Source organism: Neolamprologus multifasciatus, chromosome 13 (assembly GCF_963576455.1).
Source record: "Neolamprologus multifasciatus chromosome 13, fNeoMul1.2, whole genome shotgun sequence".
NCBI classification, from domain to species: Eukaryota; Metazoa; Chordata; class Actinopteri; order Cichliformes; family Cichlidae; genus Neolamprologus; species Neolamprologus multifasciatus.
The window spans coordinates 18,437,583-18,454,894 of NC_140451.1; the positions used below are offsets into that span (position 1 = coordinate 18,437,583).

Here is a 17,312-nt window from a genome sequence, read left to right on the forward strand (position 1 = left end):
TTAATGTTTTTCTTTCTCCTCATCCTATTCCATCAGCTGACCTTGCAGTTGATTTTAGACCAGCTAAAAATGTGTGAAGTGGTACAAGCAGTTATTAGTTTTCAGGGGAAATTACTTTTTCACACAGTGACAGGTAGGTCTGGGTGGCTTTTTCCCCTTAATAATTGAAGTTAGATCTGCATTTTGTATTTACTTGGGTTATCATTGTCTAATATTAAAATGTGTTTAATTATGTGTTTGGTATGTAAATGTAACAAATATCCAAAAGTAAAATGAAGGAAGCGTGAAATCTTGGTGGTGGTCAAACCACAGTTTTGACTAAATTCACGAAAGAGAGAGTATTTTTTTATCCCAAGGGCATATTGTACTTGCAAGACATTTTCCAGAAATAACCATTTGTCATGACGACCTCGAAAAAAATGAAAAATTACAGGGTGGGTTCTAATAGATGGATTCAGCTCTATTTCGGAAGCACTGGAAAAAGACTTGGGGAAATAGTTTGAACATCTACAGAAAGAATTCCTTTAAAGTGAAATACTTTTGAACTCCAAGTTCCATGATGCAGTTCGTGTTGTCTAAGCGGTAGCAAGCGGGAGAGGATGTTTGTAGCACCGGGATTCACCAGTAAAGTGTTATTGCCGCCGTATGTAGTTGCAAACAGACTTCCCAGTCCTCAAAATGAGGAAAGCAACAGAAAACTAAGGAGACACTCGGTATGAATAACTGCTAACTGATCATTTGCACGCGCGTTAGCCAGCTAGCTAAACATTACTTCCTCAAACGACATGCTAGTATTTATTATGCATTTTATTATTCGTTAGCTAGCTACAGAAAGACGTTTATGTAGGTTCTAAAATAAAACGTTCATAGATGGCTTTGTTTCTTCTTAAAGCGAGTCCAACACGACGCAAGGAACTGACGCTAATGAATAACGCTGTCATATTTAGCTTTCTTTTTCTCTAGCTCCTAGCATATTGACAGGTAATGATATTTAACGGCTAGCCAGTTTGTTGAAGTCTGTTTGGGACTGAGGTTCTCAAGCGACACTGCTAGGTTGTGTTAATTTCAGGCGATAAGGCATTTTTATGTCAAAACAACATCACGACATGTCAAAGCGTGAAACTATTTGATCTCATGTTGTCACCTCAAATAGCATGCCGTGATTGGTAGCCATTAGCCAAACAGAAATTCCCTAGGAAGTGTCTCCCCCGTTTTGTCTGTGGAAGGTTAACTCGTGCTTTGTTGGACGTCTTCTTTTTCTCATTTTTTGTGTGTGGGTAGAAAAATAAAACAAAAACTGAAGTTGCGTCATTGTCGTCGGCTTGGTGACCGGGCTAACTTCAAACGTTAATAGAAACATGTTGAGTTCCCGTTTCTCCGTCTTTTTTGCAGCCCACTTGGAGCTTGCTTCTCACCGAGAAGTAAAGGTGAGTCGAAGTGACAGGTCGAGTGTTAATTTTCATTAAAATAACCTTTTACTTTTACCTGCTCCTTGAGACTTTGCCTCTCATGTGTATGCTTTTACTTACTGTGCAATAAAGCACTCGACTGTAATGTTTATGATGTAAGTTTTTGTTTGTTTGTTTTATTATATAGTCTCACTTATTGTGCAGTTTCACGCTGTGGGACTGTCAATGAGCAGTTAAATCAACAACTAAGCCAACCAAAGCGTCAGATAGTGCTTTCGGTTTAAAGAGGAATCAGACACAATGAGAAAAATAAGTTTGTCAAAGGGAGATCTTTTTGGCACTCTTGTAAAAGCTAAACACAAGAGGGTAAGCTAGTCATTACTTTTCTCTTAAAACAAATTCAGACCTGTAATTTAAAAAAACAAAAAGCAGATGGATAATCCTTAGTAAGTACAGTAAATGGGTAAGGTGTAATGTAACAGATTCTTCAAAAGACCATAATACATGCATCATATTTCCTTTGTACCTTAGTAAAGGACCTTGTTGTTGAGCAGCGCTCCCTATCCAACACATCTTTTCACCAGGAGACTCCAATGAAGCCTTCTGGGGTCCCTAACCGGCTTTCTAATCCACCACCGAGGAGAATGTTGCCAATTCAGGCACCTGAGGTGTGCTACAGGGACAGAATTGGTCCACACTGGCAAAATCCTCATCCCCCAGGACTAATCCATTCATCAGGATTTAATTCAAGCAATTCACTTAATCTTGGTTCCCCCATGGAAAGACCTTATTTTATGCCAAAGGAAAGGTTGGGTTCTCCAGAACACTTTGGTCAACCTCCAGGGCTTGTGCCAAACAATCCAGGTACCATTAGGATGTCATTAAATCCCCCAAAACCAGGAGGCCATCAGCCAGGATCTTTTGACACATTTTGCTTCCAGTGGCTATCAACCAATCACCATCTTCCCACATAGGCCGAGATCAAACGACTGAATTCAAGGCTTCTTTATTCAGCTCAGAAAGTAAAACTGGAACAACACAAAGACAAGAATCAGATAAGGTATTGTTTCATCTTTTTTCATATGGTCTTAGGAGAAACTCAGATTTTGTGCTGGTTGAGTGTTTTTATGATAAATATGATTATGATTAGTTATGCTGAGTTGATGTAGCTCTTAACATTTTGTTAGGCTCAGTCCAGTGATGTGGAATATTCTATACCTACGGTCCAGCTGCACAGACCATCTGTGAGTGTTACAACCCCATCATTCAACTACAGAGCACCCAATGAAGTTCACCCACAGTCCCCTTCATACTCACAAGGCTGGTATCCTAATATCAGCCATTGGCCCTCGCAGGGCTACCATCTCCATCCAAAACCCCACTCATCCGACAGTAGTCGTTTATCCATCATGCATATCTCTGTAGCCTCTTCCCAGGTAATGTTTTTATATCTTTAATAACACAAAGTTTATTTCGAGTTTTGAAATCATGATGAATGCTTTCTACCTTTCCAGTCTTATGCCAGGCTGGTCAGGCTAAGAGCTTTTCAGTACTTGGTTGGATTGAGGATAGAAGATGACATAGCCAGCCTCGGCAACATGATATATATATTTTTTAAATCAATGATTTAGTACTTTAAACAGACTTAATTGCCTTTTTTTTTTCATCTTACTATTTAGCCATTACTAAATTTAAAATGGTTTTTAATTTGCCAGTAGGAAGACATGTCTTATTAACATGTTACTGTATGTTATTTAACACAGAAGTAAGGCAATTTAAGAGCACCTGTTGACTTACAAACAGTGAGAATTTGTTGCCACTTTTTGAGTTTGCAACACCACCATAATATCTATTTTTTCAACTTGAATCAGATATTAAAATATTTGTGAACAAAATCAATACTGAGACTAACTATGATTAAAATTTATGAAACTGGCAATAGTTGGAAGGTATTTAGCTAAAAACCCGACCTGTTTTCACACATGAACTGTGGACATTGTCAAGAGATTAGATTTTTTTTTTTGATATGGGCTGGTGTAACCCAATCTCACATGTAGCACACAACAGGAGATTGTCTGCATCTCTTTGGTTCTTGTTACTGTAAATATTATATATTTATATTATGTATATAAATATTACATTTGGTTTAGGCGAGGGGTGGCAGAGCATGGAAAGAAAACTGAGCACTCAGTTTCCATAGGACAAACTAGCTATTATTATAATTTTATAATTGACTTTATAAAATGGAGCTGGCAGGTTAAAGACAGTTTTTTTTCCTGATTCAGCTGGTTTGATTATTTGTTTCTTTCTCATACAAGTTCATTGGGTATTGTCTAGAAAAGTTTAGCACCAGAGGGCATGCAGAAAACAGCTTTAAATAAGTTAAAGTGCATTTACTAGCTATTTATTAAGTCTGTTTATTTAAAGAAATAATTTCTGAACTGGTTGTCACTTGTTTTGTTTTTTATAAGATAAACTGCATAGCCACATTGTTATTGCTGTTCAAATATCACTTAAGTAGGTCACTAACTTTTTTTGTCTTTTTTTTTTTTGTAGAGCCAGCAACAGGAGCAAACACCTTCAAGTGAAAAGTTAATTTCAGGTAATATTGTAATTTAAAGTAAATTCTAAACTTTCAGATAAGTTATGTTTGGCAGTATTGCTTGTTAAGTCCTGTAGCTGAAAAGGGGGTAAAAACAAAGCAAAATACTTGGACACTGCTAGCACGGGGTGCCCACACAAACGCAAAGCAGAAGATGAAGCATAGCTGAATATGTTTCCAAACCAACTTCATTCTAAGCCAAAGACTAGAAAATATGCTGAAGCATATCTTCCCTTTGGCTTCACTTGCACAAGTGCTAAGTTAGGTCTCCCCTGCAGAATTGGTTTTCCAATCGTGAGGAGCACGCGCTGGGCTTTTCAAATTACGGACAAACAGTATCCCACATTCTTGATTTTTGGTTCACAAACACTTCTGATAATAACTAACTACTCCTGACATTTTGGAGATATTAGCTCTTTATACAGTAAAGTTACAGCGGGATACAAATAATATCAGGCTGATCCTGCCACGATTTGTTCCCCGGGATCAAATCACGGACAAACAGTATCTCACAGTTGTTTATGTCTTTGAACCCATTTTGCACAGAGAGGCATTTTTTGAAAAATGTATTGATAGCAATGTTGAATATTATTACACAGAAAAAAACAACTACACGTAAAATAATCACACCGCGACACCTTTGCCTTTGTAAATGGAGGGACAGTAACTGCGTGTGTGTATGTAAGCGTTTAAAACCTGAAGATAGTCAGATTAACAGTATTTTGTCTCTAACTGTCATTCTGCAATTCATCTTGTGTAAACAATAATGTGGCGCACAGCGTGACGTGAAAAAAGGCACATACCTTTGATGTTGCGTGACAAACTCTGTATTCCTCGTCCACACGTAAATACAAAAAAGGACTTTTAAAAAAATCTCAGTTTTCGGTGATTCGAAACACCGTTTATGTGTGGACGAAACAGCTGCGTTTTCAAAAATACCCGTGTAGGTGCGGACGCAGCATAAAAGAGTTAGTAGTTTATTTTATTACTACCTGTAATTTATTGCAGATTGCTTAATTGTTTACTAAATGTTTGAGGTGTGAAATAAACCACAATGGAGCAAAATATGGGTGTGTGTGGTTGGAGGATGTGTTTGTGCGCGTGCGGGGGGGTGGGGGGGGGGCGATCATTTTTCTTGTAAAACAAAGGGGAGCCTAGCAAAAAAAGTTTGGGAACCACTGAGTTAGGAGATGAAAACAAATTGTACTAGGCTGACTATATGGTTGGCATGCTGCAACAACGTTATTATTATTATCATCATTTGTACAACCCATAAAGTATTATCCCCCTCCTCTAAAATGTACACTTGGCATAAAGCCGTTAGGCAGGTAATTTTCACCTGGCATTCACCAAATCCAAACTTGTCCAATGGGTCAACTGGTCAACTGCCAGATAGAGAAATGTTATTTGTCATTCCAAAGAACATATTTCCACTGTTTCACGGTCCAGTGGTGCATGCTTTGCATCACTCTGATTGTTGGCAGTGTGCTTGATGACATAATGCTTTCATGTCATTAAAACCTATGCCATACTATCACACTCCAAACACACAGTACTTGTCCTGATGTTCATGTCAGATGAGGTTTTAAAACTGTGAAGTTACTGAGAGTTGACAATTTTAATGCACTATGTGCCTCAGCACCCACTCTCTAACTTTATGTGGTCTGCCACTTTGTGGTTGAGTTGCTCTGGTTTGTAAACGCCTACACTTTTCAGTAGTCCTACTTACAGTTGATCATAGAATATCTAGGAGGGAAGAAATATCCCCACCTGACTTGTTGCAGTGGTGGCATCCCATTACAACAGATGCTTGAATTCAGTGAGGTCTTTAGGTTGACTCATTCCTTCGCAAATGTTTGTCAAGGTAGACTGCATGGCTTGGTGCTTAAGTTTTTACACCTGTGGCAGGGATTGAAAACCTGAATTCAAAGTTTAAGAAGTATGGCTTTTACAAAATCCCCTAATCCTGGTCTGTTGTCACTATAATTTGTGCTTCAGATGTCCCTTTAGGAATTTCTTCATGCTTAAAACAAAATATATCACCTACTCTTCTTTATTTTCATGTGACATATAGAGCTGCAGTAGATATTTTCATGATTGATTTGTTGATTTAAATATTTAAAAAAAAAAGACTTTTTCATCTGAGCTGTAAAATATAATACCTAGGGGGGGAAAGTGTCCATTGCATGTGTGGTTTTGTCTGACTGCCATTTGTGACTCTGACAAAAATAGTAAATTTGAAAGCCTGGAATCATAAAATGTATAACCTTATCCTTTAAAAGAAATGATGAGTTTATTATCCAAATAGCTGCCAGTAAATTTCTGCAGTTGCAGACTATCATTCTTTTGTTAACAGATTGAGGTACATTTATCTGATGTGGATAGTAAAACCTTTTTAAGACAAAGTTAAAACTATCAAATTCTGGTCATTTTGTAGACATTAGTGAACCCTGAATGTTGTTCAAAAGAAAATATCGTCTTTTTTTTTCCTTTCTCCAGCAGTGGACTTGAATTTCTCATCACACAAGAGGCACAGCGAGTATGAATATGGTTCAGAGAATCCCAAGAAACCATGTCCTCAAGGGGCAAACTCAAACAAAACGGAGACAACAAAACCCACTGTTCCCACTGCACTTGCGCCTCAGCCGTCAGTGATGCATTCTTCAGAGTCAGCAAACCAACACAAAACCACAGATGGCTATCTACTTACAGAACAGGCATGTGGACAGTCAGCATGCTCAGAGCTGTCATCTACTGTTGGACGTTCTCAGTCATGCTGCAAGTCATCATCGCATAAAGAATGTACAGAGAAAATAACATCAACAGGTGCAAAGGAATCATTTATAAATTATTCTCAGAGTCATGTACCACAATTAAAGGAAATGAGATCACATGTAAAGCCAAATGAGGGAAGTGTGAAAAAGACAAGCGAGCAAAAAAATAAAAGGGATAAATCAAGCACTTTGTTCAACTCTGATGTTCCTCAGAAGGACACTACTTGCTCTTCACCTGCTAAGTTAGGCAGTCACCACTCTGGTTTTTCTTCCAGTAGTAGCTCTGTCAAGACCCCGAAAAGAAGTAATCCCAGAGGAGAAAACAGAAAACACAGCAGTAGCACTCACAAATCAACTTCAAAACCAAATTCGAGTTCTTTGACTGGTCGGACAGGAGAGCGGAATAAAGCTTCTCGTGCACGAAGACCTGTAGCTTCTTATGATGCCAATGATCTTTTCACTCCTGATCCTGTGACTTACATTGTTAGCTCCTCAAATAAGACTGTAAAACCCAAGATAGATGGGGAAACAAGCAAAACAACAGAGAAAGGTTTATCCAGCATTGCAGGAAGCTCCAGCAACTCAATTACTGAGTCCTCTTGTGAGAAACATCAAAACTGCAAAGTAACCGTACCTCTTCTTGAAGCATCGTCCACTTTACCTAACCCACTAGGAAGTTTTCCAACTGTAACGTTAACACGGGTAAAACTGGAAAACCTAATACCACCTCCTCGAGATAAGGACACCAAAAACAGCCCCATCCCTTCTTCACACAGGCAGCTTAAGGGTGACCAAAATCCATCTCTCCTCTGCAAAAAAGTGAGTACAGGTGCTGTAGAGACTGACAGTGTTGCTGCTGAACAGACTTCTACCTCCAGTTATTGTCAGTCTCTACCACTGAAGGGGCAGGAAAGTAAAGGTGATAACAAGCAGATAAATGAAGAGGATCCCATAGATGTGGAGCTGGACTTGGGGCTGAGTTTTGCAGTAGATGTGGATCTAACCCAAAGCTCCCATAGCAGTGACGATGAGCAGCTACTTTCCTTGGAAGAGATGATGGAGCGTGCTACTAAACCTCCAGATACACCTGAGAAGGGAACATTCTCAGATCCTAGTCCACCTAGACGTCTGAGCTCTCAGTCAAAAAATGTAAGTAAAATGTCTTGGTCTTTGTTGTACGCAAAGTTGTTACTGTATGAAAATAAGCTTGCTGAGCTAAAGGACAGTACAACTTTATTTGGATGTTAACTATCACATGTTGTTTTCTACAGCAACCATTTCAGTCCACAACAAAGTCAGGCAATTACAAGAACAATCTTGACCAAATACTGAAGGAAATAAATAACAATAAAAAGTGAGTTGTTCATAAAGTTTCACTGCCATTTCATTTCAAGAGCTACAGCATCTTCACCAAACTCTCTGCATTATTCACTAGATCAAAAGAGATTGAGAGACAACTGCTAACTGCATGTGAAGAGGACCTGTTGAAGATAGCTGAATATGAAGAAGCAGAGGAGAATCGAGAGGAGGGCATTTCTTCCGAACAACAGTAAGGCACACAAAGACATGCTGCCACTTTACATTTTGTCTCTGGGGAACCGTGTTTTCACTGTAGTTAGCTAAACTGTGAACTGCTCGAATTTGTTTACTAGGGAATTCTTGCAGCGGTATTCATTGATGTCTGCTGCAATCAAAGAAGTCCCTCCAGGAGAAGAAGTGTTCAACCTGGAGAGGTTTGGTCAGATCTTTGACCAGGATACATTACAGCTCAGGCAGTGCCTGGTCAATCCACAGGGAACAGCACAAAAAACTCTTCTGTGGTGAGCTGAATTTCTGTGTGTAAAAATGAAAGGGCAACATTTGTTGTACTTTTGTACTGAAAATTAGATATATGTAAGTAATTATTATTTGGAGTGCATGATTTTTGATGATTTTAAACTTTTGCCCAAATACTGCATTAGCAACAATCTGTTCATCTATAATTTCTTTAAAGTTGTCTTGAATACTAATTGGACAAATTACATTGAATTAACCTCTGAGGGCATTTTTGTTGCCTCAGCTTTAAAGGGTAAACTGGCCTTCCAATTCAGCTAGAAACTTAGCAGAGAAGCCCAGATTTCCCTCTCCCTGGCCACCTCCTCCAGCTTTTCCAGGGAAACACAGGGGTATTCCCAAGCCAGCCAAGAGATATAAGCCCTTCAGCATGTCCTGGGTCTGCCCCGTGGCCTCCTCCTGTTTGGACATGCCCAGGAGGCACCCTCACCCAGGAGGCGTCCTTGTCAGATGCCCAAACTGCCATAACTGGCTCTTTTGATGTGGAGGAGTAGCAGCTGTATTCTGAGGTCCTCTCAGATGGCTGACCACCTCACCTTATCTCTAAGGGAGAGGTTAGCCACCCTTCAGAGAAAGCTCATTTCTGCTGCTTGTATCCATGATCTCATTCTTTCCATCACTATCCAAAGCTGCAGCACCAGTCTGTTGATTGCCTACTCCCCTCACTCGTGAAAAAGACCCCAAGATACTTTCTTTTTCTTTATTGGATAGATGCAGTGAAGGCTAACAGGAAATTAGAGGGAAAGAGAGAGGGGGAGACATGCAGCAAAGGGCCACGGGTCGGACTCAAACCCGGGCCGGCCGCTCTTAACCATGTGGTATATGGTCGCCTGCTCATCCAACTATATAATAATCCAACTAGATTCTTAAACTCCTCCACTTGGGGCAGTAACTCGTCCCTTTCCCAGAGTGAGCACTCGACCCTTTTCGGGGTGAGGACATTGGCCTGATTGTGCTGACTTGCATTCCCGCCGCATCACACTTGGCTACATACTGCTCCAGTACCACCACCTGATGAAGTCAACAGAACCGTGTCATCATGAAAAGCAGAGACAGGGTTTTGAGACCACCCAAGTGAAAGCCTTCTGCCATTTGATTACACCTAGAAATTCTGTCCATAAAAATTATAAACAGAATCGATCCAGAACATCCTTAGGGACCCAGTCAAATGCATTCTCCAAGTCCACAAAACACATGTAGACTGGTTGATTTTTTTCTGTCTTTCTTTTCTTTTTTTTAATTTAAATTTAATGTCAGCAACCATGTAAATCTACGTCTACTTAAACAGAGGTTTTATGAGTCCTGCATAGTGTACCATGAACAGAGGATTCACAGTCTCTTGAAAATAAACTGTTAAGTGGGTTCCAGAAGTCACCAGAACTATTTGCAAAAAACAATAACAAAAACGCACAAAGTTAGCAACACTGAAGTTAATAATGGTAGGAGGAGTAGGCCTGTGGGAATTATGATGGTAGGGTATGATGTGGAGGGTTAGGGAGCATGTGGAAGACTAACCACTGGTCATTGTAGGACAGCTACACAGAGCAGATAGTGGGAGCTCTCATCAATAAGAAGCTTCTATGAGACTTGTTGTTTCTTGGCTGGAGAGTGAAGTGTAGCCTTGAGAATCACTCAAAGCTCATTTATGTCCCTTTGAGAGTTTGTGTGTGCTTATTGTAGCTGAGCAAGAGACTCTTCGGTGTGTAACTGTTGGGAGGAGTGTTACAGTCTGTCTGTTGAACTCTATAAAACAGCGGTCCCCAACCTTTTTTGCGCCACGGACCGGTTTATGCCCGACAATATTTTCATGGACCGGCCTTTAAGGTGTCGCGGATAAATACAACAAAATAAAACTAGTACCGGTACAGAAAAAAAGAAGATTTATTCATAACACACGTGAAAAGACCCAGGAAAACCAAGTTAATGATAAAATGATAACAAAATGACGCTGAAAACCAATATAAACCCTGAAAACCATACATTTCACACCTGAGCCTCAACTCTTGCGGCCCGGTACCAAACGACTCATGGACCGGTACCGGTCCGAGGCCCGGGGGTTGGGGACCGCCGATATAAAATATAATTAGCAGTGAGCTCGTGTGTAATTTACTGAGATTTATAGAGTGTGTTTTCTTTATGTATGATGTTGTTTTTTGGGTTTCAGGTACGCTTATTAATCTTGCTACTTTATAATATTATTATCAGTATTATTAGTATTAATATGTGTTCACAGTCTCTTCCTGAGAGACTGTGAAGAGACTGTGGCTTATTAATTTAATACTGAATATTGAATCAGTACTGTATCACAGATACCCAAAGCCATGATATGGTTATGGAATTCAGAAAAAGTTGTATTGGTGCATCCCTATTGATAGTTCAGCTTTCTGTAAGAAGTAATCATCCAATAACACTGTAGCTATGGGCATTCTTTCAGTGTGACTATTACTGGGCTCTGTGCTAATTTTAGTTTTATATATTCTTGACATTTTTCAAACACTGCTTTTGACCTCCAGTGGACATCACGGATGCTTTTATTATCAGCCGGTTTGACTGTAAGATTACTCTAGTGCATGCTGTTTGTTCACCCAAAAAGCAAAGATATGAGGAATCTTCAGAAGCATGGGAGATATTTTTGAAGTATGCACTAAGTTAGCAACTTGAATAAGGTCAGGTAGAGGGCCATTTTTGGCTGTGGTGTCAAGTTCTTCTGAGTGCCTCTGTGTTGGCTTTTTACATTTTAAACACCAAATTATTTGCACGAATGACTCATTAGTCTGGGGGAACTCCAAACCAAATACTTCCTTTTCCTGCATAAACACCAAAAATCTGATAACAAATTTTGACAATAACATAAAGAAAGGAATCTGTCTTGTATACCAATAGCATTAAAAAAAAATACACAAGTTTAAATTAAGACCTGGAACATTGGTCTTGGCTTGTTATATTTTCTACAGCAGCTTTACTCTGAGCAGCTTGATGTTTATTAGATTTGTCAATAGTGTGCACTGTACTTCAGAGTGGCGTGACAACCTTTGCACGAAAGGCTTTTTGTGTACATATCCTAAGGCCACAGCGTACCTTTTTCATAATCTAATATGGAGCCTTCCGATAAACTTCACTGAGGACATTTTACTCTCAGGGTAATGAACAACAAGTTAGGTCTTGTCAGGAAAAACTACAGTTTGACCTGAAGGCACTTACTAAAAAGGTAAATTAGCACAGTTAGTCCTATCCAACACACTGCACTCAGGGATGTATTTAAGTTTGCACACTCAGTTTCAACTCTTAGTTTTCCTAAATAATGAATAACTTTGATCTTTCTCTCCACTTACACTCTCCTGCTTTACATCAGGTCCAGCCCAGCTCAGCTGCGATTGCATGTGAATATCGGATTGTTTCAGGAAGCTTATGACTCTAGCTCACCCTGTCCAGCTCAGGTTACCCGTTTCCTTTTCAAGGTAGGTCTGACACACCCCCACACTGAGTTTGTTGTACAAATGTTTAAGCTTGGGCAGTAATTCTTTGTCAATCTCATCAGATGATGTCAGTCCATAGTGAGAGGATGATATCTGAGAAGTTGCTACAGGCCCTCTGTGATATTGCATTGACTGCTGCTTATCAAATAGGTCAGTGCTGTCCTTCCTAAGCTTTTGGTAGTTTGTCTTTAAAATGTACATAGTGTTGAAGTTCTTGGTGTGAATACTTCCACAGTGAAATATGGAAACCAGCAGTTTAAAGTGTGGGTTCCCAGTTTATCCGACGTGACGCTGGTCCTGATGAACATGGGAGTGCCGTTTGTTAAACTCTTCCCTTTTGAGAATCTGCAACCTCCATTCACAGAAGGAGATCTGCTGTGAGTGTCATCACCATATGACTCATTCCTTTTGTTACCTTCTATATAAAACTATAACACGTGAGCTGAAAGTTGTTTATTTGGTCACTTTTTAATTTAAAGGAGTTGAATTTTTCTGTGTTTCTGCAGGGAGGACGTCTACATCAAAAGTGATAGTCCTACCCACAACAAGGAAGAGACCACTTTCCCTGAACACAACTGCAGTAATGTTTTAAAGGTAGTAGGCAATAAATGGCTGATACGTTTGAGAGCTTAGCAGATTGAGTACAACTCCACCACTCATTGTTTTGTTTTTTAATCTTGTTTATAGTACCTGTCTTACTGCATGGGTCTGTGCCCACGTGCATACAGCGACAATGAGCTGCTGTTGATCCTTACTGTAATGAGTCACATCGGCCTGGAAACGCGCCTCATCCTTGAGTCGAGTGTGGCACTGGAGCCTCTGCTGTGTAAAATTGTCAACAACATCAGGGATTGGGACGCTCTGGTCAGTGCATAAATGTCATTGTCTGGCTCTTTATTTCCTTACATTTCAGTTTGGCACATTAAAGCAAACAGTTTTCTTGTAGTTGTTGTGTTTAGTCATCCCCTAAGTGGTGTATAGTATGGTTGTTCCTTATGAAGACATGTAATAAATCTGCTTTAGAATATTAACACGTTCTAACAATTAGCTCAGTTTTCTCATTTTATACTCTACATTGACTCCCAACAGATTTTAGGATTTGTTTCATAATTCTTGCATTAAATACAAAGCATTAAACGACCAAACTCCAGATTATTTATCTCAGCTTCTTGGCTTGTATGGCTTAAAAAACTTTATTTACTTGCTTTATGTCTTTAGCTGCCAAAAATCTGCCTGGCTCTCACTGATTTGACAGATGATCACCACAACATGTGCCTATTAGTTCATCTCCTGCCTGACAACATTCGTGGAAAGTGAGTCTTTTTATCCTTCTTTTTTTTTTCTTCTATCTACTCATATACACTTAATTTCTAGATATACTGATTTTCTGATTATTTTGTTTATCTGATTCTGATTTATTTATGCATTTATATACACCGCTGAATCTAAGAAATTTGTCATCCAGCAGTTGATAGAAGTGAAAATGAAAGGGCTTAGATACTTCATGTATCAGCATGTCTTGTTTTGCTTGTGATGTTCACAAGATTTACCGTCCCATAATACAGCACTATAACCTACTATTCTCTGAGCTACAGAATAGCATGAAGGCATGTAAAAGTGAAATAAAGCCAGTATGAAAACATAGTATGAAAACAAATACTTTCATCATTTTGTGATATTTTTTTTTTTTTCACAATACCATACCATTAAAAAGAAAAATGTTCTTTTTATGTTTGTTTTATTTGGACAGAGAGTTGCGCCGACATCTAAGCCTGTGCATGATTTCTAAGTTGTTGGATGGAAATTGCAAATACAAACCTGTGGAAAGAGAATTTCAGGTAATTGGGTTAACTTGTAACCTTGGCAGTTTCCTTTAAACCCAGCGCTTGAAACACTTCTCACATGTAATTTTAAATTATGTACATTAATCCACTCATCCTGAGGGTCGTGGGGAGTTTGAAGCCTATATGCGCAATAAATATGTAAATCAATTTAATTAATAGAGTTTGGTTTTTGTTTGGTATTTAGCTCTCTGAACTGAGGCCATACCTTCCCCGCATGCAACCTTCCTCCCTTTTCCGACACATGACGAGCTCCTCTGGAATGAACCAGAAAGATAAAGAAGAAGACCTGGGCACACTAGACCAGCAGGTGATCATTGTGTTACAGTCTGAATTGCAAAATGTTCCAACCTTGACTTGTTTTACATCCATAATAACACCTGGACATCATTTTGAAAATGATTTTTCTGACCCAAGATCCTTTTATCATTTCTTCCAGTCCTACTACCTGTGCTATAGCCTTCTGACATTAGCAAATGAAGCATCCAACTTTCAGTTTTTTCCCGCTCACCAAAAGGTAAATTCTTTTTTCCAGTCTTATCTGATTTTTAGATGTTATTGGCCTGATTTTGATTGAATGTTTAAACCCTTCCCTTTTTTTTCTGTCCCTCAGAAGCAGCTGCTGTTTTTGTCAACTGAGCTGGAAACGCATGTTAAATGTGACATCAGGGAGAGTGAAAAATGTCTTTATCGCAGCAAGGTAAGCATGATTTAACAAGTGTGTGTTTGTGTGTTTTTCTGCAATTCACAAAATAAAATCTACAATACTTTTAACCAAATATGGGAGCCGCTGGTCCGGGCCTATGCTGTTCAAAACTATTTTGAATGTTAATGACTTGACTACTCATTTGCCAGTAGCTTGTTAGCAGTAACACTAAGCAGACGGGGCAACATAGAAGCTTCAAATTGATACCAGAGAACAAGGTGACATCGGATTTGGAAATTGATACAATAGGTGTGTCTACTAGGACATAGAAGGGAAGCACTGGTGGTTGCCAGCATTTTTGCATCTTTGCCATCAGATTCAACTTGTTTTAGATTGACCCAAAATCACAAGTAAATCTGGTGCTTTTCCCCCCATGTATTTAAGTTCCTAATTTGAAAAACTTACCCCACAGTTAATGCGTTAGCAGTTTTCTCTTTCCTCCTAATGGCAGCTTTTTTCTCCAAAATTAAATGTTTCACATTTAGTTCATAGATAACACTGTACACAGATCTGTTAGTCAAGATATCAAAACTGCTTAATAGCATTTCACAGATTAGCAAACAGTATAGATGAGGCTAGACCTAATAGACAGTCGTAATATATTTCCAGATTAGGAACCTGTTTAACTTGCTGAAACGCTCTGCTAGAGACATCTGTACTACTTTATATTTATATTAAATATATTCATATGAATCATCAGAAATATCAACAAATCATTGCAAGTTTATTTTCAGAGGTTCTGATAAATGAAATTTTCAGTGTGCTACATAAACCTGTATGAGAACTCTTGCCTTCTTCTTCTCTCTCCAGGTGAAGGATCTGGTGGCGAGGATCTACACCAAGTGGCAGATGCTCCTTCAGAGGACAAGGCCTCTCGATGTACAGTAGTCACACACATTATTTAAATAATTTCTTTACAGGATGTGTTTACTTTGTCTCTTAAAAGATAATTTTATAATCTTATTGGCTATGCTGGTCTTTTCCCTTCTCTAGGATAAACTGTATGATTATTGGCAGCCTGGGGATACTTTGGGGTACAGCCAGGAGGAGCAGGAGGATGAAGATGACACTGCAGAAGAGGAGACTGTGGTGGAAGAAGAAGTTGAGGGGGATGAAGAGGAAGATGGAGAAACAACTATAACTGAACAGAATGAAGCTGTCATGGTTGCTGAGGGAAAAAAAGATGCCAGGGTGGAGCCAGAAGAAGACACGAAACTTGGTGAGACAGAAAAAGACACAAATGTTATTGCAGCAGAAGAAGGCATGACATTTGGTGAACAAGAAGATATGAACACTGCAGAGACGGAGGAAGACATGAATATTGATGAGGTGCTAATGGAAGAAGATGGTATCCCAAGTGACATAAGCAAAACAGAAGAGGAAAAAGAAACGGTACCTGGCAATTTAAACCAAGTAGTGCCTGAGACGGATCCTCAAGCACCATTGGAGTCTGAGGGAGTGGATGAGCAAGTGGCTGCTCCCAACATAGAGTGTGTTGATGAGGACACTGAGATTGAAGAAAGAAAAGGATCTCACCTGGCACCAACAGCTGGTTTATTCTGATAGAGATGATCAGTTTTCAAGGCTTTAACAGCCATTGCCTTATGTTATGCTGAATTTGCACTATTTACCAGACCTCTTTTCCTAATGCCAAAAGGTTTGAGACTTTCACAGTGATTTTAAGGCAAACTGTGTATTTACCTGTCAGTGAGGTTATGTTATTGTCACTTTGTTTGTCAGTTGGCACATTTAGGCACAAGCTTCCAGGGTGATATATTTTTTATGAAAGTTTGTGGAAAGATGGAGCATTGGTATATTAAAAAATTCATCGTTTTGTTGTTTTTTGACTGCTGCATGTGTGCATATTGTTGTTTTATTGTTAAGTGGCCAAATATGGAAAATAAACTTTAAGTTAAATTTATTTCTTGTCTCCATAAGCAGCGCCAGACAAAATGTCCACCCACCAGTGTTTACAGTATTATTATGTTAGTGATAATCTTTCTAATATGCAGAAAAGTAACAGAAGATTTGTGGAAATATCCATGACTTGCTAATGTAGCGACACATTAATGAAATCTTTTTATATTTTGGCTAAGCGTTAGGCAGCTTGTGAGGTACCAAGGAAGTAGATTGGTTCACACATTTATTTATTTATTTTTTGGTCTCAGGTAATGCTTATTGTATTAAGTGTCACCCATGTATGCATTTGAAAAAATGCCAAAGCTAACACATTTTCACAGGTATAAAAGAGTGCTATTTGGCACCATTAAAGTGATGCCGAATGGTATGCACTGTCCTTTAAAAATCTAGACAAATGTTGAACAAAAGAAAAAGTTAGGAAGAAACTGTACTCCACGTAAACAAAATCTTAAAATCATGTTCTTAAGAAATAGGAAAACATTCAACGAGAGATGTATCTGGCCCCTCAGTTGATCCATTTACTCAGAGTGAGCTCTCATCACAGATGGTCTTGTCAAAATTGGTCTAATTAATAACACAGAAAGGTACAGTTAGAAACTCCATACAATACTATCTACAAAGCATCATATTGGTAGTTGCATCATTTTTCAGCATGACAATAATCCCAAACAGTGCAGTAAAAGCACAGCTGGATGGAAAAATGCACAAAAGAACGATCATAGATTGGCCTCCCCAGAGCCCGGACCTTAAC

General features: G+C 39.0%; 1 protein-coding gene across 6 annotated transcripts; it reads left to right on the forward strand.

Annotated features, from left to right (window-relative positions):
- The first annotated feature begins 241 nt into the window (after nt 1-241).
- slf2 (SMC5/6 complex localization factor 2) lies at nt 242-16,562 on the forward strand. Of its 6 annotated transcripts, none has more exons than XM_085183076.1 (22): nt 242-713; nt 1,393-1,427; nt 1,941-2,273; nt 2,384-2,469; nt 2,597-2,845; nt 3,966-4,011; nt 6,511-7,934; nt 8,057-8,139; nt 8,221-8,334; nt 8,438-8,605; nt 11,971-12,076; nt 12,157-12,244; nt 12,330-12,471; nt 12,601-12,688; nt 12,782-12,958; nt 13,313-13,407; nt 13,845-13,932; nt 14,123-14,245; nt 14,375-14,452; nt 14,549-14,635; nt 15,452-15,520; nt 15,635-16,562. In XM_085183076.1, exons 3-22 carry the CDS (start codon nt 2,003-2,005, stop codon nt 16,202-16,204), a joined length of 4,152 nt encoding a protein of 1,383 aa, XP_085039202.1. In that variant the 5' UTR covers nt 242-713; nt 1,393-1,427; nt 1,941-2,002; the 3' UTR covers nt 16,205-16,562. The 6 variants fall into 6 exon arrangements, with proteins under 6 accessions (XP_085039202.1, XP_085039205.1, XP_085039204.1 ...); XM_085183079.1 differs by having other exon boundaries at nt 1,994-2,273; XM_085183077.1 differs by lacking the exon at nt 242-713 and adding an exon at nt 728-981.
- Nucleotides 16,563-17,312: the final 750 nt, after the last annotated feature.

What these genes read in the sequence shown, in the direction of transcription:
- slf2 (XM_085183076.1), top strand. Translation starts at nt 2,003, where the DNA reads ATGAAGCCTTCTGGGGTCCCTAACCGGCTTTCTAATCCACCACCGAGG. An exon ending in TTCACAGAAGGAGATCTGCT is followed by an intron (nt 12,472 to 12,600) that starts GTGAGTGTCATC and finishes GTGTTTCTGCAG; the next exon opens with GGAGGACGTCTACATCAAAA. An exon ending in TGGGCACACTAGACCAGCAG is followed by an intron (nt 14,246 to 14,374) that starts GTGATCATTGTG and finishes CATTTCTTCCAG; the next exon opens with TCCTACTACCTGTGCTATAG.